General features: G+C 41.6%; 1 protein-coding gene across 9 annotated transcripts in view; it reads left to right on the top strand.

The window, feature by feature from the left end:
* Window positions 1–21815, top strand: part of CASK (calcium/calmodulin dependent serine protein kinase) — a 240822-nt gene that overhangs the window by 204376 nt on the left and 14631 nt on the right. For all 9 annotated transcript variants that reach the window (XM_018556336.1, XM_018556340.1, XM_018556337.1 and 6 more), the window contains 2 exons: window positions 2205–2401; window positions 6213–6328. In XM_018556336.1, coding sequence (XP_018411838.1) covers window positions 2205–2401; window positions 6213–6328 — 313 coding nt within the window. The remainder of the gene's footprint in view (window positions 1–2204; window positions 2402–6212; window positions 6329–21815) is intronic.

Below are 21815 nucleotides of genomic sequence, written 5' to 3' on the forward strand. Positions count from 1 at the left end.
CCCACACACACACACACACACACACCTTGGCCCCTATAGCTGCCAGGTGATAATACAAATAAAAATGCATAATAGTTTAAGTTGGGTCTTTTCTTTGATGGAATAACCAAAGTATTCTTAGAAAAGTATCCACACATGCGCAGAATACCTATACTTGTCATTTTCTTTAACTTGGTTGTGGAACCTAAATGTTCTGCTTTTCTTGGTTGTGGAACCTATAGGTTCTGCTTTTCTGTTTGGTTGATTTCTTAATATACAGTTTCAGCGCTCTTTCAAACTTTTGCACTGAAATCTTGCAAAAAGAAACCTTATACTGTATTTATATCAAGTGCTTGCTTTCACTTTATACTCAAAACAATGAAAAATTACAACGACTTTCTTTTGTTAAATTGCTAGATAGGAAGTCAGATGCATGCAACAAGTATTTTTAGCACAGGTTTAGGGTAGATTTAACACTTCCTTGGTTGTTTCCTGTTACTATAGCCAATGCAAAGTGTGTCTACTCTGTGGTCCCTTGGAGTTTGAAAGCACAAATCGTAGTGCACAACATCACCAGTGCTGAAGTGAGAACAGCTCTATTCACTAAAATCGGCTAATGTCAAAATATACTTACCTGAGCAAAAAAAACAAAGAATGAACTAGGGATTCACCGATACTACTATCGGTATCATTGCCGATACAGAGTATTTGGGCCAGTACTCATACTCGGCCAAATGCTCCGATACCGGAATTTCTTCGTCTGACTGGCAATGCCGAGGGAGCATGGAGCCGGCTTCCTTTTCAATCAGGAAGTCGGGCGGTGGGTTATGACCCACTTCCTGGCTTCCTGATTGGTGCCGTGGAAGCATGGAGCCAGCTTCCTTGCCAATCAGGAAGCTGGGTGACACATAATGACCCGGCTTCCTGATAGGTCAACAATCAACAAGTGAAGCCGGCTTCCTAGCCAATCGGGAAGCCGGTCATGACGTGCCGCCCGGCTTCCTGATTGGCTAGAAAGCCGACTTCACTTTTTCCTAGGAAGCTGGACCGCACCTCATGACCCGCCGCCCGGCTTCCTGATTGGTCATGACGTGCCGCCCGGCTTCCTGATTGGCTAGGCAGCCGACTTCACTTGTTGCTAGGAAGCTGGAGCGCACCTCATGACCCGCCACCCGGCTTCCTGATTGGTCAGGAAGCCAAGCAGCCTCGGCAAGTGAAGCCGGTGTTTTTTTTTTGATAGAACACAGGCAATCAAAGCCAGGTGGCGGGTCATGATCTGCCGCCCACCTTCTTGGTAATCGAGGCAAAGGGCACCGGTATCAGCGAGTACGGAATCAAAATATTGGTACCTAGCATGAACAAAATCATAAATATTTGTCTGTTCTGACAGTCTCCTGACACATTTACTTCACCTATAATTATTAAACGTTTCCATTAGTGTTCTACTTACAAAAGTAATCTGCGTATATTCAAGTCACTTGTGAATTCTAACAGTATCGCTTAAGGCGGACCTTCCCCCGCCGCTCTCCCTCTTTCTAATATGAAACTGCCATTATTGAAATTAGTATAGTAAAATAGAAAAATACTATCACTTGTCTAATTTCTTTGAATATTTCCCATATCCTAATGCTACGATCCACCCCTGCATGGAAAGCCACGCCACCTTTTGAAGATTAGACGTCACTCGTGGCCAGCTGCTCCTTCCACTGCTTCTGTGCCTACCCCATGATGGTGTAAGAGCCAGATTTTGATCAGATCTTTGGGAAAAGAAAAGCCCTTTCCCCCTCAAGATGTTGCAGTTTACACGCAAGATCTTCCCAAAGGCACTGGTAGCTTTTCCAGGGGCCAGCTTGAAAGCACTGGCTATGTCACCAGTGCCTCTGAAAACAAGAACAGTTTGCATGCACCTCTAAAAACGCATTGCATTGAAGTAACTGATAATGAATTGTTTAGTTATATGATTGTTGTGTGGTTTGTGTTGCTAGTAGAAGGACACAATATATTTTTTTTCCAGTGCTGTAGTTGCAAGGCTATGTATAGAATATTGTTTGGTAAAATTAACTACTCAGGGTTACTTTCATGCACGCTTTGCCCTGCAGTTTCCACCTATGCGCAAGCCTTCACTGATTTCCCATCTTTTCATGTCATCCTCTAATCATCCTTCTTGTGAGTTTGTTTAGTTGTCTTGTGTGCTTTCCCTGGCTGTAATAAATCTTGTTTTCTAGATATACGTCAGAGCACAATTTGAATATGATCCTGCAAAGGACGACCTCATACCCTGTAAAGAAGCTGGTATCAGATTTAGGGTTGGAGATATTATCCAGATTATTAGTAAAGATGATCACAACTGGTGGCAAGGCAAATTGGAAAATGCCAAAAATGGTACGGCTGGTCTCATTCCATCTCCTGAGCTTCAAGAATGGTAAGTGGTCAGGAACAATGTGAATATATTTGCAGTATTTGTAGTTGAACAACTTTATGAAATGTAGTGACACTTTTAATATAGATTACTTAATTGATAAAAGGCATCTTCCTAGTCAGAAAATCAGTTCCTGGTTCAGTTTGGTCTGCAATTCGGCATTCAAACCAGAAAGATCTGATTCTTCCTCACTAACATGTAGTGGCTGTTTAGTTTTTCACGCAATAACCCAGTCTTGAAACCCAGGCTGACTGACCATATCTGCTGTAAAATCACAAAAGACTAGAAGCATTAACGAAACACTGGTGCTCCCTAGTGTACAAAAAGGGGACTGATCTCAGTGGCCTAAAACAGACAACTATGAAACTAAGCATTTACTTACCGCCACCCGGCTTCCTGATTGGTCAGGAAGCCAAGCAGCCTCGGCAAGTGAAGCCGGTGTTTTTTTTTTCGATAGAACACTGGCTTCCCAGGCAATCAAAGCCAGGTGGCGGGTCATGATCTGCCGCCCACCTTCTTGGTAATCGAGGCAAAGGGCACCGGTATCAGCGAGTACGGAATCAAAATATTGGTACCTAGCATGAACAAAATCATAAATATTTGTCTGTTCTGACAGTCTCCTGACACATTTACTTCACCTATAATTATTAAACGTTTCCATTAGTGTTCTACTTACAAAAGTAATCTGCGTATATTCAAGTCACTTGTGAATTCTAACAGTATCGCTTAAGGCGGACCTTCCCCCGCCGCTCTCCCTCTTTCTAATATGAAACTGCCATTATTGAAATTAGTATAGTAAAATAGAAAAATACTATCACTTGTCTAATTTCTTTGAATATTTCCCATATCCTAATGCTACGATCCACCCCTGCATGGAAAGCCACGCCACCTTTTGAAGATTAGACGTCACTCGTGGCCAGCTGCTCCTTCCACTGCTTCTGTGCCTACCCCATGATGGTGTAAGAGCCAGATTTTGAGCAGATCTTTGGGAAAAGAAAAGCCCTTTCCCCCTCAAGATGTTGCAGTTTACACGCAAGATCTTCCCAAAGGCACTGGTAGCTTTTCCAGGGGCCAGCTTGAAAGCACTGGCTATGTCACCAGTGCCTCTGAAAACAAGAACAGTTTGCATGCACCTCTAAAAACGCATTGCATTGAAGTAACTGATAATGAATTGTTTAGTTATATGATTGTTGTGTGGTTTGTGTTGCTAGTAGAAGGACACAATATATTTTTTTTCCAGTGCTGTAGTTGCAAGGCTATGTATAGAATATTGTTTGGTAAAATTAACTACTCAGGGTTACTTTCATGCACGCTTTGCCCTGCAGTTTCCACCTATGCGCAAGCCTTCACTGATTTCCCATCTTTTCATGTCATCCTCTAATCATCCTTCTTGTGAGTTTGTTTAGTTGTCTTGTGTGCTTTCCCTGGCTGTAATAAATCTTGTTTTCTAGATATACGTCAGAGCACAATTTGAATATGATCCTGCAAAGGACGACCTCATACCCTGTAAAGAAGCTGGTATCAGATTTAGGGTTGGAGATATTATCCAGATTATTAGTAAAGATGATCACAACTGGTGGCAAGGCAAATTGGAAAATGCCAAAAATGGTACGGCTGGTCTCATTCCATCTCCTGAGCTTCAAGAATGGTAAGTGGTCAGGAACAATGTGAATATATTTGCAGTATTTGTAGTTGAACAACTTTATGAAATGTAGTGACACTTTTAATATAGATTACTTAATTGATAAAAGGCATCTTCCTAGTCAGAAAATCAGTTCCTGGTTCAGTTTGGTCTGCAATTCGGCATTCAAACCAGAAAGATCTGATTCTTCCTCACTAACATGTAGTGGCTGTTTAGTTTTTCACGCAATAACCCAGTCTTGAAACCCAGGCTGACTGACCATATCTGCTGTAAAATCACAAAAGACTAGAAGCATTAACGAAACACTGGTGCTCCCTAGTGTACAAAAAGGGGACTGATCTCAGTGGCCTAAAACAGACAACTATGAAACTAAGCATTTACTTTGAATATTATGTCACACTAAATTTTAAGCAGCATCCCAGGACTGGTTAACATGCTATCCTTCATTCTCCTGTGAGGCTTTCTAAAGCGGCTTCCACACCAGACTCAGGCAATCAATTGACAGTGTGACTTATGTGGGGTGAGTGAAGTACACTCACCCCCATAGTTAAAGCGTACGTGCAACACTGAATCTGTCACACGTAAGCTCTATTGATCGGGAAGTGAGCGAAAACATTTCGCCACTCGCTCACTACCCGATCATCTCCCTGCAGTATTGTCGGGATAAGTCCCGGCTGTGGCGCTCTTAGCATGGGTCACCGGAGGACGTTAGTATATATCCTCCCGTGACCCTAAAGAGAACTATAGGGGGAAAAAAGGTTAACCAATTCTCCTTTTAAAGCTTGTACACAGCCTAACGGCTGAAGCAAGGAAATTCACTTACGTGTTTTATAGTTACCACTCTGTAAAGTGGACCTCAAGGGGTATGGCCTGCTGCTCATGCAGGGTTAAGGCTCCCAATTCAAGATCCTACATCGGTCCTACTAAGCCTGGGTTCTGTCTCCCCGATGGCTCCACTTCTTTTCCTCAGCCGGCTGTAGTCTCTGGAATGTCTTTTTGATGGTTTATTCCTACTATCAGATTCCATGACAGAAGAATGACAACACAGGCACCCTGAGGGACTGCAGGCCAAGATGTCAACGACTCGCAGCATGCAGTTCCATACAACATCAAACCACAGAGAGATCAAGCTAGAGATGCTGCTGCAAAGCTCCAATGTGGACCTTGCAGCCCCCTTCCACTGCATGCAAAACACTTGGTGAAAGCAGAAAAAATAATAAAACATTGGAAGAAAAATTAAATAAATACCCACACCCTGGCTTCCAGGATGCTAGCCTGGGCAAGGGTGATGGCACTGGGCCTTCTCACAGGGATCCTATGAAAAGCTGAGAATCCTAAATCCCAAGGAAATGTGCTCCTATACAGGGCTAGAACATCTAAAAAGATTTGTGATCCACAGCTTTTCTAGAATCCCATGGTGAAGCCCAATGACGTAATCAGCAGCATTCTCCTGTGGGCAGAGGAACACCCAGCTTTAACAAGGAGAGGACATCTTTGTTTTGCTTCACTTACATTGGCTCATTTGCTTTGCTGCCTAAAATAAGTGTGTTAAATTAGGTTTTAAATCCCAAATGATTGTAAGTGGTAAACTTTGGGCTTTATTACCATATTTCACATTTGTTATATGCATCCATCTGATTTTAACTATATTTATACTTATTCTGCTATAATTGCGTGTACATTTCCTGCATCTCCTGGGAAACTGAAAAACCTAATCTTAAGATAGAAAATATACTGTTGTCCTTTGTAAACACCAAGGTAATAGCATTCTTTCAATTTGCATTTAAAGTGTACTTGTTCATAGTTTCTGAGCAAACATCTCTGATCTCTGTTTTAGGTTAGACTTTACAACACTTAAACTGATAATGGAATGACTATAAATTGTTATATTGATATTCAGATGCTGCAGCTAGGTTATACTGAAGAGCAAATGCTATTCCACTTCTTTATATTGATATGTATTTGCTAGGCGGTAACAACATTCTGTGTTTAGATATGATCCATATTTACATTAGATTTAAGCTGAGCTCCAGACAGATATGAGACGCATATTAATGCAGCTCTGTGTTCATTAAAACATAATGAAATGTATTTTTAAATGCTTCTAGTGTATGTACTTGGATTTGACCTGGTATGCAATCCCCTATACAGCAGCACTTTTTCTTGTTTTAGGCGTGTTGCTTGCATTGCAATGGAAAAAACAAAGCAGGAGCAACAAGCTAGTTGTACTTGGTTTGGGAAGAAAAAGAAGCAGTACAAAGATAAATATTTGGCAAAGCACAATGCAGGTACGCATGGCTAAAAAAAATTATCTATTATTTAATGATAATTATTTCATTTTATTTAATGATGAATGCCAGGTGATTTTTTTTTTTTTGTTAACACAGAAATCTTACACATTTCCTCCAACTTTAACTTTTTTGACTAATTGTTCGTAAGTCTTTTTTCTTTTTTTCTATTATAGTGCTAAAAGGACTGGTTAATAAATCGATAAAGGTCGCCATTTGAATTATTAAACATGTCATGTAATCATGTGTTGCTTGTAGGGCAACATCATCTCTTGAATTCTGTAGCCAATTATTTCACATTTAAGTTGCCATAAGTCAATACTTTTCTACCGATAAAGTTTGTAACGGGGAGTAAACTTGCATATCTTTAGGTTCTGAAAGTATTTATATTTATGGTATATGGAAGGTATGTATGCATGCAGTGGCGGAACTACCGCCGGTGCTGGCTGGATAAGGCAGAAGCGGCCCTCTAAAAAGGCACTGTAGAGGACAGACCGCGGGGGCCTGCAGAGGACCCGCTAGAGGAGCGGCGGCCGGCGATTACAGAGCTGCGTCTGATGCGTGCGGGCGGGCTGAGATGGCAGAGGATGCACCATATATCGGCCGCCATAACATATTGGCCGAAAATTGCACTTTTGGCATAATGCCGAAAGTGCAATTTTTCTGCCGAAACAGCAGCACATCCCTGCTTTCTTTTCTCCCCGCTGGGCGCTGCTCTGTGTCCCAGCGGGGAGGAAAGAAAGCGGCAGCTGGCCGAGCGCTGCGGAAGGAGAGCGCTGTTTTTTTGGGGGGGGGCCAAAAAAAAATCTTGCACCAGGGCCCTTTGTTCCTTAGGTCCGCCACTGTATGTATGTGTATATATAATATATATATTATATACTGTGTGTGTATATGTGTATATATATATCTATCTATCTATAGATATATATATCTATCTATCTATAGATATATATATATACACTGAGTGGCCAGATTATTATGACCACCTGACGTTTGTAGGCAATTACATCTAGACACATTACATCTAGACACATTACATCTAGACACATTACATCTAGACACATTACATCTACCATACATCTACACACACTATATTGCCAAAAGTATTGGGATGCCTGCCTTTACATGCACATGAACTTTAATCCCAGTCTTAGTCCAAAGGATTATTGAGTTGGCCCTTTTTATTGAGTTGGCCCTTTATGGACCTTGCTTTGTGCACTGGTGCGCAGTCATGTTGGAACAGGAAGGGTCCATCCCCAAACTGTTCCCACAAATTTGGTTGCTTAAAATTGTCCAAAATGTCTTGGTATGCTGATACCTTAAGAGTTCCCTTCACTGGAAAAAAGGGGCCAAGCCCAAACCCCCTGAAAAACAACCCCACACCATATTCCCCCCCTCCACCAAACTGTACACTTGGCACGATGCAGTCAGGCAAATATCGTTCTCCTGGCAACCGCCAAACCCAGACATGTCCATCAGATTGCCAGACAGAGAAGCGTGATTCGTCACTCCAGAGAACGCTTCTCCACTTCTCTAGAGTCCAGCGGCGGCGTGCTTTACACCACTGCATCCGACGCTTTGCATTGTACTTGATGTAAGGCTTGCATTTAGCTGCTCGGCCATGGAAACCCATTCCATAAAGCTCTGTACGCACTGTTGTTGTGCCAATCTGAAGGCCACATGAAGTTTAGAGGTCTGTAGCTATTGACTCTGCAGACAGTTGGCGACTTCTGCGCACTGTGCACTTCAGCATGCGCTGACCCTGCTCTGTCATTTTGCATGGCCTGCCACTTCGTGTCTGAGTTGCTGCTCATCCCAGTTGCCTACACTTTGTTATAATACCAGTAACAGTTGACCATGTAACATTTAGTAGCAAGGAAATTTCGCGGATGGACTTGTTGCACAGGTGGCAACTTATCATGGTACCACGCTTGAATTCACTGAGCTCCACTTCAACAGCAACTCAGCCACAAAGTGGTAGGCCATGCAAAATGACAGAACGGGGTCTGAACATGCTGAAGCGCATAGGTCGCCAACTGTCTGCAAGAGTCGATAGCTACAGACCTCTAAACTTCATGTGGCCTTCAGATTGGTGCAAAAACAGTGAGAACTTCATGCAATGGGTTTCCATGGCCGAACAGCTGCATCCAAGCCTTGCATCACCAAGTGCAAAGTGACGAATCGCGCTTCTCTGGTTGGCAATCCGATGGACGTGTCTGGGTTTGGCGGCTGCAAGGAGAACAGTACTGGCCTGACTGCATTGTGCCAAATGTAAAGTTTGGTGGAGGGGGGATTATGGTGTGGGGGTTTTTTTCAGGGGTTGGGCTTGGCCCCTTAGTTCCAGTGAAGGGAACTCTTAAGGCATCAGCATACCAAGACATTTTGGACAATTTCATGCTCCCAACTTTGTGGAAACAGTTTGGGGATGGCCCCTTTCTGTTCCAGCATGACTGCGCACCAGTGCACAAAGCAAGGTCCATAAAGACATGGATGAGCAAGTCTGGGGTGGAGGAACTTGACTGGCCTGCACAGAATCCTGACCTCAACCTGATAGAACACCTTTGGGATGAATTAAAGCGGAGACTGCGAGCCAGGCCTTCTCGTCCAACATCAGTACCTGGCCTCACAAATGCGCTTCTGGAAGAATGGTCAAACATTCCCATAGACACACTCCTAAACCTTATGGACAGCCTTCCCAGAAGAGTTGAAGCTGTTATAGCAGCAAAGGGTGGGCCAACTCAATATTGAACCCTGCGGACTAAGACTGGGATGCCATTAAATTTCATGTGCGTGTAAAGGTAGGACACACACACAAAAATGTGATCATTTTGATGTGTTTTCATATGTTGTTGTGCTTGACTGCATTTACCAAGCTATTAGTTAGATATGCCTAGTTCATTTGAAAGTTCCGTATTCATTACCCAAATGATACTATTGCACTACATATTAGATGCATTCCGATGCACCCTGGGTGCTTTGAATACCAGGCTACTGTAATTGGTACGGATTGAAACTTCTGGTAATGTGCTGACTCCAGCTCAACCCACTTCCTGCGTTATCCTACTGGACAATCCCTATTCTAGGCTGTTTTCTGGCACACAGCAATATACAGGAGGAGACAGGCCCAGCATTACTTAAAAGTAAACAAAAAGTTTGTCCAGTGCTACTATTTTAATTCAACTTAATTTTTTATGTGCAGTGATTCTTGCAAATGTAAGAAATGTGCTTTTGTTACAAAATGGCTAAAACCACATCAGTCTGTGTAACCTAAAAAGAAAGTAATGAATGCATCAGTTTAAGTTTATAACTTTTACTGTTTATACCTGATGTTATTTTCGATCCTCTAAGAGCAACAATACCCAAGCAGATTCTTCAATTTTGGATGAAGTGGGGCAGGGTTCAGTCATCTGTTTGGTCTACTGCTATCCATGACTTTAGTAGGTAGATCTCCTACACCTTTTACTCAGCTGTGGCAGGCAGAGTAATGCTTTTTTTGGCCAAACTACTGTTGCCACTTGTATCAGTGAATACCTAATTTGCTTCCATGAATGATACAGTAGATGGCATAGGATGCAGAAATGATGTATCTTATACCCTCTTGTGTGCTCAAGTGTGTACCATTTAATTAGCCTTTGCAGGGTCTGAGTGCCACCTCTACTACACTGCTCAAAAATTAAAGGAACACTTTTTAATCAGAGTATAGCATCAAGTCAATGAAACTCCTGGGATATTTATCAGGTCAGTTAAGTAGCCGAGGGGATTATTAATCAGTTTCAGCTGCTTTGGTGTTAATGAAATTAACAAGTGCACTAGATGGGCAACAATGAGACAACCTCCAAAACAGGAATGGTTTTACAGGTGGAGGCCACTGACCTTTGTTTCCTTACTCTTCTTTTCTGACTGTTTTTCAATAGTTTTGCATTTGGCTAGAGTCAGTGTAACTACTGGTAGCACGAGGCGAAACCTGGACCCTATAGAGGTTGCACAGGCATGCCAACTTCTCCAGGATGGCACATCAATACGTGCCATTGCCAGAAGGTTTGCGGTGTCTCCCAGCACAGTCTCAAGAGAATGGAGGAGATTCCAGGACACAGGCAGTTACCCCAGGAGAGCTGGACAAGGCCGTAGAAGGTCCTTAACCCATCAGCCGGACCGGTATATGCTCCTTTGTGCAAGAGGAACTGAATGAGTACTGCCAGAGCCCCACAAAATGATTTCCAGTAGGCCACTGGTGTGAATGCCTCTGACCAAACAATCAGAAACAGACTTCATGAGGGTGGCCTGAGGGCCCGACGTCCTATAGTGGGCCCCGTGCTCACTGCCCGGCACTGTGGAGGTTGATTGGCATTTGCCATTGAACACTAGAATTGGCAGGTCCGCCACTGGCGCCCTGTGCTTTTCACAGATGAGAGCAGGTTCACCCTGAGCACATGTGACAGACGTGAAAGGGTCTGGAGAAGCCGGGGATAACGTTATGCTGCCTGTAACATCGTTCAGCATGATCAGTTTGGTGGTGGGTCAGTGAGGGTCTGGAGGGACACACAGGCTAGACAATGGCACCCTGATTGCCATTAGGTATTCAGATTAAATCTTTGGACCCATTGTCAGACCCTACGCTGGTGCATTGGGTCCTGGGTTCCTCCTGGTGCACGACAATGCCCAGCCTCATGAGTATGCAGTCAGTTCCTTGAGGATGAAGGAATTGATACCATTGAATGGCCCCCACGCTCGCCTGACCTGAATCCAATAGAACACCTCTGGGACATTCTGTCTCGGTCCATCCGATGCCGCCAGGTTGCACCTCAGTCTGTTAAGGAGCTCAGTGATGCCCTGGTCCAGATCTGGGAGGAGATACCCCAGAACACCATCCGTCATCTCGTTAGGAGCATGCCCCAAAGTTGTCAGGCATCCATACAACCACATGGCGGCCATACAAACTAATGAGTACCATTTTCAGTTGCTGCAATGAAGTTTCAGCACCATGGACTAGCCTGCTGCATCATTTGTTCACTTTGATTTTTGGGGTGTCTTTGAATTCAGCCCTCTGTAGGTTGATCATTTTCCATCAAACGATGTGGCATCCTTTCATTCCTAACACATTACCCAGTCCAGTATACAGTAGATATCCAGCAGGATATTTTTCCCCATTGAGAGCTGATGTATTATGAAAGTGTTCCTTTAATTTTTTTGAGCAGTGTATAACAAATAACAACGTTTTTAATCATTTGCAGTTGACTTATGTTGACTTAGGTTGACTAAGGCACATGCAACTGTGAATAAATATGTTGGTACCCTTCCACAACAAAAGAACTCTTGAAATCAAATGTTATCTGAAGTAACAAAACTACCAAAAGTAGTTGTCATCCATCATTGTTCCTAAACATGTCTTTGTTTTTGATTTTAGATTCAACCAAATATTTTAAATAGATCTAATTAAACTGGCATCTCTCTATTTTTAATGGTACCTTCCCAGACTGCATGTTTTAGCTATATCTTCATAGATTCAGATCAGTGCTCATAGAAGGCCAATTCAGAAAAATCCAATGTTTTATTCTTAATATCTGTCAAATCAGCTGCTGAAGTATTTATGCATTCTCACACACTTTACAAAACCGTATCCAATGTCAAGCCATCGCAGCCCTGATAAATGTTCTCCCTTAGTAAGCCCTAATGATGGGGGTATTTGTATGAGCCCTGAAACACATTGAATGTTTCTATACTGTCACATCATCCCTACCCCCAATGATACTAAACTGCAGAGGTAATACTTTTCTCCATCTTAAATAGGCTGACTCACTTTTCAGGAGGAATGAAGCATTGTTTCAATTAATGATAAGGGTACCGAGAAATTTGTCCACATCTGTATTTATAAAGCAGTGACAGTGGCCAAATATTAAAGGAGAACTATAGGGTTAAGGCTTTTCCCCATAGTTCTCCTAAGGGTAACGGGAGGACACAAACTAGCGTCCTCCCGTCACCCTTGGCTGCTCGCGGTATACTGAGACGCCGCAGCTGAACCGGATCCCGACAATTGTGCCGGGATCCGCCGAGCTGCGTGACTGACAGCTGGCTCTGCCTATCTAGAGGCAGAGCCAGCTGTACCCGCCCCCTCCCTCGTCCGTTCCGCCAGTCAGCGCTGGGGGAGGGGGGAATCCAGCCCCTCCCCTGTCACGGCAGAGAGCCGTGACAGGATCGAGAGGTGAGCGAACGCCGGTATGTGTTCGCTCACCTCCCGATCTACTCAGCCGACCTGTGACAGTCTCATTGTCACAGGTCGGCTAGAACTATGAGGTGAGTGAAAATCACTCACCTCATAGTTCTCCTTTAACAGCAGGTTGAATTTTCCTGGTTTTAAATTATAGGGAATATTAAACTGCCTGAGTGTTTGTTTGATGAATGTCACATTAACTGCTTTAAAAATATGCCACGAAGTGTTTGCACTACATTTATCAGGGTGAATGAACTATTTCCAATGTTCATTCATCATGAATCTGTATTTTATCAGAAATCATTGTTTTATCTGCACCTTCAATGTCTCCTTTATGTTCATATACTGCAAACATTTTATACATAACATGATATAACTTAACCTGACCCATGTGGTAAAATCTTTTATTAAAAAACATTGACAATAAAAAAATTTGTCTAATACATGTTGAAGAAATTAATACGTGTTAACATTTGTAACATGGCCCTGTTTTTCTGTAAAATTTCTTTAAGAACACACAAAAGAGCAGTTGCTCATGGCAACCAATCAGCATCTCTTCAGTTTGCTCAGTTGAGATTTGAAAATGAGAAGCTGGTTGCAGTGCAAATCTTCTCCAGTTTTGCTAAATTCCCCCAATATGAGCTGTAGTGTTTTCAAATGCTCACAGCTACCATACTGATACATTTTGTCTTTAGTGCCTATTCACACATACCTAGAGCTGGCCCCAGATATTGCAGGAGGGCCGTGGGATGGGCATGCATGATTTGACAATCGTCCTTCGAAAGCGCCAGTATCACTGTGTGGATCAGTTGCAATCAGGACAGGTTTCCTAACTTCCCTTTTCCAACCATTCCCTTTACCTTCAGGTCAGCTTACAGTACACTCACAGACATAGGATCATTGCTAGATTGGGCAAAATTCCCACGGGTACCCTTTATATAGTAACACTTTGGAGAGTTTGGAACATGTTTTTGCAGAAACTGCATTCTTACAGAAAAATGCATTCAAGTACCTTAACTAATGACAAAACTCTACCTTATTTGTACATCACTGAGCTGTAGATCCTCAAATCATCTCTGAATTGGTGCTGACACCATGGCCCCTGTGTGTGTTGGAAAGTAGCCACCGCTCCACGCTTGTTCCTGAGATGGACTACAATCTCACGTTGAGTTTACTAATTTTAATTGTGATTATAGTTAATCATTTGAGCGAACTTGGAGCGGTGGTTACCATACAACACGCACAGGTACCATGGAGAAAAAAAGTAGCCACCCTCCAGAAGGAAGGGCAGTGTCGAAACCAATTCAGAGATGATCTACAGCTGAGTGATACACAAATAAGCTCCAGTTATTTATTGTATTTATTGATAAGGTACTTGACTACTAAATTTTCAAGATTTAATGCCTAAATTTAGCGTCACTTTAACTTGGGCGATGGGTTGTAAAGCATGGAATCTTCCCACTTTTTAACCCATGCAAATTTCACCAAGGCATTCCAGAGCTGATTCTTTAAAACTGGAGAAAAAGGAACAAGAACAAAAAAAGTAGCATGGACCATATTGACCAATCAATTGCTTTTTTATGAAATGTGAATTCTAATTGCTTTCTATTGCCAGTATTTTTTTTCTCCGTTTCTTTTCTGCAGTTGTAAATAATCAGCCCCATAGTCTTTTAAAGATAGACATTTTATTTTTCTTTGAATATTTTGTATGTCAGTTTCAACAAGACACATATCTTAAATTTGTTTTCTTTCATTTCACTTGTATTAAAGCAGGGTTGTAGTTTGACAGTAATTATGAATACACCGTTTTCTCATGTTTGCCATGTTTTCAATATATCAGAAGTTAATACGTGAGCCCCAGCATTTCCACGGTGTATTATTAAAATAAAAAGCTGTGGTTGTTTTGCTTTGAATGAAATTAATTTGTGAACAATTTACCTTCCTGGTTTAATTGCGGTTTCATGGTGTCTAATTAAATCCAGGTAAAGTGGAAGCTGAATTACAATCCTATTTAGCATAATTAAATTAGCACCTGGAACTGTTTTATATGGAAACTTTTCCAGAGTTACTGGGTAGTTTTGTTTTTTCCTCAACACAGTAAATGTCAAACAAAATGTGTTAGTTAACTGAAACTATAGTGGAAACAATCAATTCTACAAGCACGAGATCTAACAATGTTAAACAATGTTCCTGCAATCTTATAGCAGTCCTTCTGTCTGCTCTTTAATTAGCAGCTTTCACTGTTGTATGTTTTTGTATTAATGTCTTCCTTGAAAGTTTTAATCTACAGAAAAAGTTTAATTGATTATTAGATGGTTTTGATACCAGGCAAATATACGGCTCAAAGAATAAATGTCATATAATACTTCACCCAACAGCCACTTTTGAAAGACAGAATGCTAAGCTCCTATTGTAAGTGAAATTACAGCCATGAGGCAGTTGTTTTGCTTGTGGAAGATTCTATGGGGTTAAGTATTTTCCCCATAGTTCTCCTTAGGGTAACGGGAGGACACAAACTAGCGTCCTCCCGTCACCCTAGGCTCAGTATACCGCAAGCTGTAGCTCGCGGTATACTGAGGCGCCACAGTATATCACGAGCAGCTGCTCGCGGTATACTGAGACGCTGATGCAGATCCCGACAATTGTGCCGGGATCCGCCCAGCTGCTTGACTGACAGCTGGCTCTGCCTATCTAAAGGCAGAGCCAGCTGTACCCTCCCCCCGTCCGTTCCACCAGTCAGCGCTATCGGAGCAGGGAGGGGGGAATCCAGCCCCTCCCCTGTCACGGCAGGGAGCTGTGACAGGATCGAGAGGTGAGCGAACGCCGGTATGTGTTCGCTCACCTCCCGATCTACTGAGCCGACCTGTGACAGTCTCATTGTCACAGGTCGGCTAGAACTATGAGGTGAGTGAAAAGCACTCACCTCATAGTTCTCCTTTTAAATATATACTGAATCAGTTAGAAATTGCTAAAACAGTTTCTTAAAGCCTAACTATAGCCAAAAGGTTTTTTTTTTTGACATTTTTACTGAGTGAAGAAAGGACACAACCCATGTCTGCTTTTTCTTTGCAGTCTGTATTAGCAGTGGAGAAAATTATTGCATCTCAGGGGCACAGGAAGTAAGGGAAGTCTCCCCAATAGGAAGATACAGTCTGCAACAAAATATCATTTTATAATTACTGTCTGTGCTTCCCTGTACCGGTGTCCTCATCTCTCTTGCTGTCTGCCAATTTCTTGAAAGTGAGGGGAAATATCACCAAAGGGATCACAAAAAGCAGTAAAAACATACCAGATATATTGATGCTTTTCTAGTGTATCTCAACTAAATACTGTTTTGGCTACAGTTGCTCTTTAAGTCCTGTGTCAATTCACTTTGCATGTGAAGAGTAGCAGAATACTTTTTTATACACCTGAACAAGCTTCATCTTTCCATTAATGCATAGTCATGGGGCAGACTTTTGCCTGGTGCATTGCTACAATATCAGAGTTGAGGCCCATTGTATTTGTGTAACTCCATGATCCATCTTGGGGGAGCAAAGAGCATCATTTATATTTATTACAAATTGAGTAAAAGTAATAGAACAGGGGTAGGCAAACTGGGAGTCATGCCTGTGGCTGTTAGAGTCTTGCTATGCCCAATAGGATTTGTAGGTGCACCACAGCTGGAGGCCCAGAGTTTTACCTACCCCTGCAATGTAGACTAGATGCATACATTTAAAACTAAATCTTGCATGCTGTACACAGGTACAGCTGGGCCTCTAAAATGGTTTACAAAAGCTAAAATTGCAAAATGTCTACATCTAGTAATACATCTTTGGGTACATTCCTCATTATCCAGGGTTATGTAGAAATGCTGGTGTGCATTACAGTTTTCTCCTAACAGGGACAAGAACCCCTAGAACACTAGTGACTTTTTCAGCTCTAAGGAAGCGTCAATAAATAAAAAGGTCCTGAATTCTAGGCTCTTAAGCATATGTCTTCCTAATGTTTTACAAAGTGTGATCTGGTTACTCTGCACAACTGTGCATGGTTCTATCTTCAATGGATCGGTGACCTTTTCTTGTGGGTCTGGTATACTTTTGGTGAGTTCAAATGGCTAGTTCAAAAAAGGACACCACAGCCCAACCAAAAAACCGTATGGAGCAAACTCTTACCTGAATGTTTTCTAATTGTAATAGTTCTGAGGTTCTGTGTGTCAATGTCAATAATTTGCTTTGTGTTAAGAATTGTTTTCTTGTGCTTAGAATTTTTATTTCATTAATATTTTGCAAGCCATATCTCAATTACCCCTGTACATTTTTCATGCCGTCTTTTTCCCAATGGCCTCTGTGCATGTAAGTAACCTGTCAAGTGTTGATGCCTCCTTTTTCTTTTATTTTCTTCTTTGATATCTTTCATATTGTTGTTCAGTTTTCAACTGTGTTTCAAATGATTTTAGCTGATCAGACTCTTGCATGACTAAATGTAGAGCTATATTCATTGTATTATTTTGTGTGACTAGTAAATCTTGTCTCTCAGCTACAGGCATCACCCTCATAATTCTTCCACAATCCCTGTTAACCATTTGCTGTTCTTTATTTGTAACTGAATTTTTGTGCAGCTTTATTGTGCTTAGTTAAGTGTTGGTAAGGACAAGCTTTAGTAACTTTAGATGTTCTTAGCTGGTTCTAAAACATAGGTTTACCGGTATCTATGTTGTGCCGAAAAATTGGTTTGCTATGACGATCTTTTGTAACTCCCTGTACAGATTTCAGTGTTGTAGTTAATGAGCTTTTAGTGCTTAGCGTCAGACATAGTGCTTAGCGTCAGACATAATTCCATGGTTTGTGCATCAGGCTTTCTGCCAAAGGTGAGGTAATCCTGCTCCAAGAACCTTGAATGACTGCCGAGTATCAGGGGCCAGTTAGCTGTTTTCTAGTATTATGAGCAAAAAACTCTCTGCAATACTGCAATACTTTGTTTTTGTTTTTTGGTATAATAGTACCAACCGCACCAGTTCCTTTTCTGTTGCTCTACATTCTGCACAGACTTAAACAGCTATCTGTAAATTATTGCATTTTCGGCTGAATGTTTGCATTTTTATAGTATATTTAACACATGGATGGTGTCCCCCAGAAACAGACTTGCATGCTTATTACAAGTGATCTTGGGGGGCTGTACAGCCACCAAGATCACTTGTACAAAATGAGCGGTGGCATCCCTGATGTACATTTCGCCCTGCTTGCCTGAAGCAGGGCTCAATGTAGAGAAAAAGAAAAACACCCGCCTGGTGCCCAAAACTGCATGTCCCATGCATCGGGCGTTAGGAATTTGACATCCCTGCATATAAAACTAAGCCTCTATTGAAATTGCTGGTGTGTGAGAGATCATGTATAATTTGTATGAACCATTTGAATGAGAATGACTGGTACAGAAAGTGTTGGAAACTAAAATTGTTTGAGTTGTCCAAGGAATGGAACATGATGGAAAATCTTCCAGTTAGTAAACCTACTCCAGTGATGGCTGTCTAAACAGAAATATTCCCTCACTTTGCAGAGATCTTCTCTTACTTCCTGTTGTTCTCATGTAATAAGAAGTAAATAGAAATCTCCCCAACAGGACACATCAAGAAAAAAAAAAATTCTGGCAGGTGTGTTAAAGTGGACCTTTACCCCTTTCACTGAAAATCACATCAGCGTATTGCTTTGCATGCTGATATGATATTATCTTACATTCATTAGTTAAACATATTTTCTCTTACGTTCATTTGAAAGACACAGCCCAATCTTCATTTTGTCTGCGGGCGTAGGATGCTAGGAAGACAAACTACAAAGCACAGCCCCGGCCCCTGCTGGTGGCTCTACCCAATCTGCCCTTAGTTTAAAAAAAAAGCCCACTGTAAGAAGAGTGGGGAGGAACAGAAAAATAAGGTATGCAAAGCATAAAAAGTTTGCATATATCTGTCACCATCTGTTTGTATATTGCCATTACTAAACATTGTTAAAAGTGCCTTTGTTTTCATTTTATATAAGGGTAAAATTCCTCTTTAACCGTTTCCCACCTAAAAAAAAAAAAGTTTTAGCGCTACATAAACTTTAATAAAAACTAAGCCAATTCACCCACTCTAGTCCCAGAATGAATCTACTCTCTAGGCCAGGCTTATGCTATGTCTGTGACCACCTTTACATGGCAACCCCTATCAATCAGTCAACATACTGAGAATTCCACCCCACTCCTTTTCCATGCCCATATACAGCCATCTTTCCTTTTAATATGCTGTTTCCTTATTAAAAAAAAAAAGCAAACAATGCAAGGAGGTCGAGCATTGCTTCCCAAAAATTGCAGGATTCTGATTTGCATTCAGGTTACTATGTAAAACTAATTCAAGATATCCTTTTAAAATATTGTTCATCTTGATAGCGCTATAAATTAGGCATATAGAGTAGAAATGCTGATTAGAGTAAGTTATCATTTAGCAAGTGCGGTTTTGGCAATCTGCCTGGTGCGAAAACCGTCACGGTTATGTTGCTGTTTGTTGTATATTTTAAACTGGTACCATATCTATAATTTGGGGCTTTGAGGTTTCCTTCCTAAAGGTTTTTGGGGAAAAAATTATATTATGGAAACTTTATTTCCTGATGCAGATTATGCAGAACACAGCAGTGTTTAGATTGGAATTTCTGCTTTCTGCTGTAATTGTTATTACTTTAAAGGAAAAATTAGCAAACGTTTGTTTTACTAAACAATTCGAAAGAAGTCCCCGTTCACACCAGGGCGTTTGTAGCTCGTATTTTCAGCACAGAAAAGCTCCGCACAAGAAATCCAATTGATCTTCCCCCGTCCCTCGTCTCAGTACAGCGTGCTGAAAAAAGATACACGCTTCTTTTTTGGGCAACTCAGCATGATTAGGAATAGGAAAAAGTCGTCGCATCGCCCTGTTTTAACTAAAAAGAGGCGCATACTTACAGGCTTGTGCAGAGCTTTTCCGTGCTGAAAAATACAAACTACAAACGCCCTCTTGTGAACAGGGACTTGATGTCAAAAAGTGGCATTACCCTCATAGTATCATATACATTTCATTGTGCCTTGTACTACTCACACTTGGCTAAAGCGTAGCTAAACCTTAAACAAACAAAATGTAATATATTAAAACTTACCAGTCCTTGAACATGATGGGTGCATTGGTCCCCATTTTCAAGCTAAGAATATTTTCAGCAAGTTCAGAAAATACATGTTGATCTTTCAAAAAAATGTGTGTTGGAGATGAACAGAGGCAGACATGTTTTATGTCCAGCCTGTGTGATGACCATACCTGCCACTATATACACAAAGTAATAAGTGTGGACCCAAAGGCACAAAATGTTTATTTGCAGCATTACCAGGTAACAATAAAGGGGAAGCGATCTAAAAAAGAAAACAAATGCAGCCAAAACTTTTATATATTTATTACAGGTAACAATTTACAAAACTCTTTACAAATTGTACATTCAAAACAGTCCCTTTGGAGTGTGGTAGGAAACCTGAGTACCCGAAGGAAACCCTCACAGGGACAACCCCGCACAGATACAACATGCAAACTGCATGCAGGCAGTGTTTTGGCTAGGAAACCATGGACCCCAGTGCTGCAAAGCACTGCGCTAACAACTGAAAAGCTAAATCATTTTAGGGCCATCAATCACTGATAACACTAAACTGATGAGCGGTAAAAGCTTTTAAAGCGTCGCCTATGGCCAATTTTGGGGTTTTTGAGGTTTCGCGCGCGCGCAATGTTATGGCTTGACATGTTTGGTGTCTTTTTACCCAACGTGACCCCGTCTTTTATATTTTACTAAAAAATTGGGTAATAATAAATGTTTTATCATTTAATATAGGGGGAAACTGTTTTTTTTTTTCCCCGGTAATTTTTCCTTAATATAGTAAAAAATAAAACCTGTAGTGGTGAATAAATACCACCAAAAGAAAGCTCTATCTGTCCCTAAAAAATGGTATACAATTAATTTCAGTACAGCGTTGCATGATGGAATAAATGTCAGTCAAACTACCGCAGCGCTGAATACTGAAAAATGGCCTAGATGGGAATAGGGTTTAACACCGCGGATGTCAACTGGTTAAAAATAAAATTGACCTATAAAACATTTTTTTAAACGCCCAAAAAGTTGTTTAAACGAACACGCCCCCTATGTGATGGCATAGAGAAAATGACAGGTTCTATTTATGGAGAGATCAGGGACCTATTAGACCCCTAATATCACCTAGAGGACTTGATGAAGCAAAGATGATGCTTCATCAGCTTCTCTATGGCCGCAGCAGCCAGAGGAATGACAGCTTGAAACCGGAAATGACAATCCTTGTTGCTTCCCGGTTTCAGTGATCAGAGGGGAGATCAGACAATGGAAGTGTGCTAATCTCCCTATGATTAGGCCACAAAGATCCACCCTGCTGGTCCCAGGCCCAGTGGGGCTCGACAGACGAGCGATGGCTAAAAAGATCGGTACCAAAATGACAGTTGATGCAGCAGCTCTAATCTTGGTATAACCACTTCAGGACCATGCTGTTTATTTGTTTTGGGGTCCTGAAGTGAAAGCGCACTTATTGTGAATTTTCAGGCCCATACAGAAACCATGTTTTAGTTAAGCGATGCATGTAGTCACACAATACTAAAATGTACATTTTTCTACTGTTAGTATAGTTATTCTGTTTATTTATACTTGCTTTCTATAATACACTGTTCATCAGAAATTAGGCTGAGAATGGGAGTTGCAGCATTTTGAACCAGTCAGGCTGCATTGCATTTCACGGTACTGTCATCCTGCCATGTTTGAAAGGCCTTGAGGGCTGTAGTGTAGAGGTGTTAAAGAATGTCTACTGGATGTGCTCAACAAGTTTGAGGATTCTTTTGGTGGGGTAGTAATATAGACTGTTGGTGTTATGTTGTGTGACAGGGCCATGTGAATTATAAGAGATGCTAAACTGAATTATAAGAGTGGGCGCTTAGATGGTAGACTGCTGGAAAGTGGTAAATAAGCTTGCTAAATACCCGTTTTACTCAGGCCACTAATTATTACTCCGTATATGGGATGGGCTACAGACAATCATTTAGCATCACTAAGCCCGTGGGGCTGTAGCCTCTCATCATCTAAGCACACACTTTGATAATCGCTGGCCAACCATTCAATGTTGAGAATGAATATTGACTCTTAAGCTGCGAACACACTTACTGCCTGGTATGTGCTGTGGTAGTAACTGTAAGATAATGAAGGAACTGCATTTACTGGTTTAGCTTGTGTTGTCAGTAGCTGA

The sequence above is a fragment of the Nanorana parkeri genome, unplaced genomic scaffold (assembly GCF_000935625.1).
Source record: "Nanorana parkeri isolate BGI_ZX_2015 unplaced genomic scaffold, ASM93562v1 scaffold234, whole genome shotgun sequence".
Taxonomy (NCBI): Eukaryota; Metazoa; Chordata; class Amphibia; order Anura; family Dicroglossidae; genus Nanorana; species Nanorana parkeri.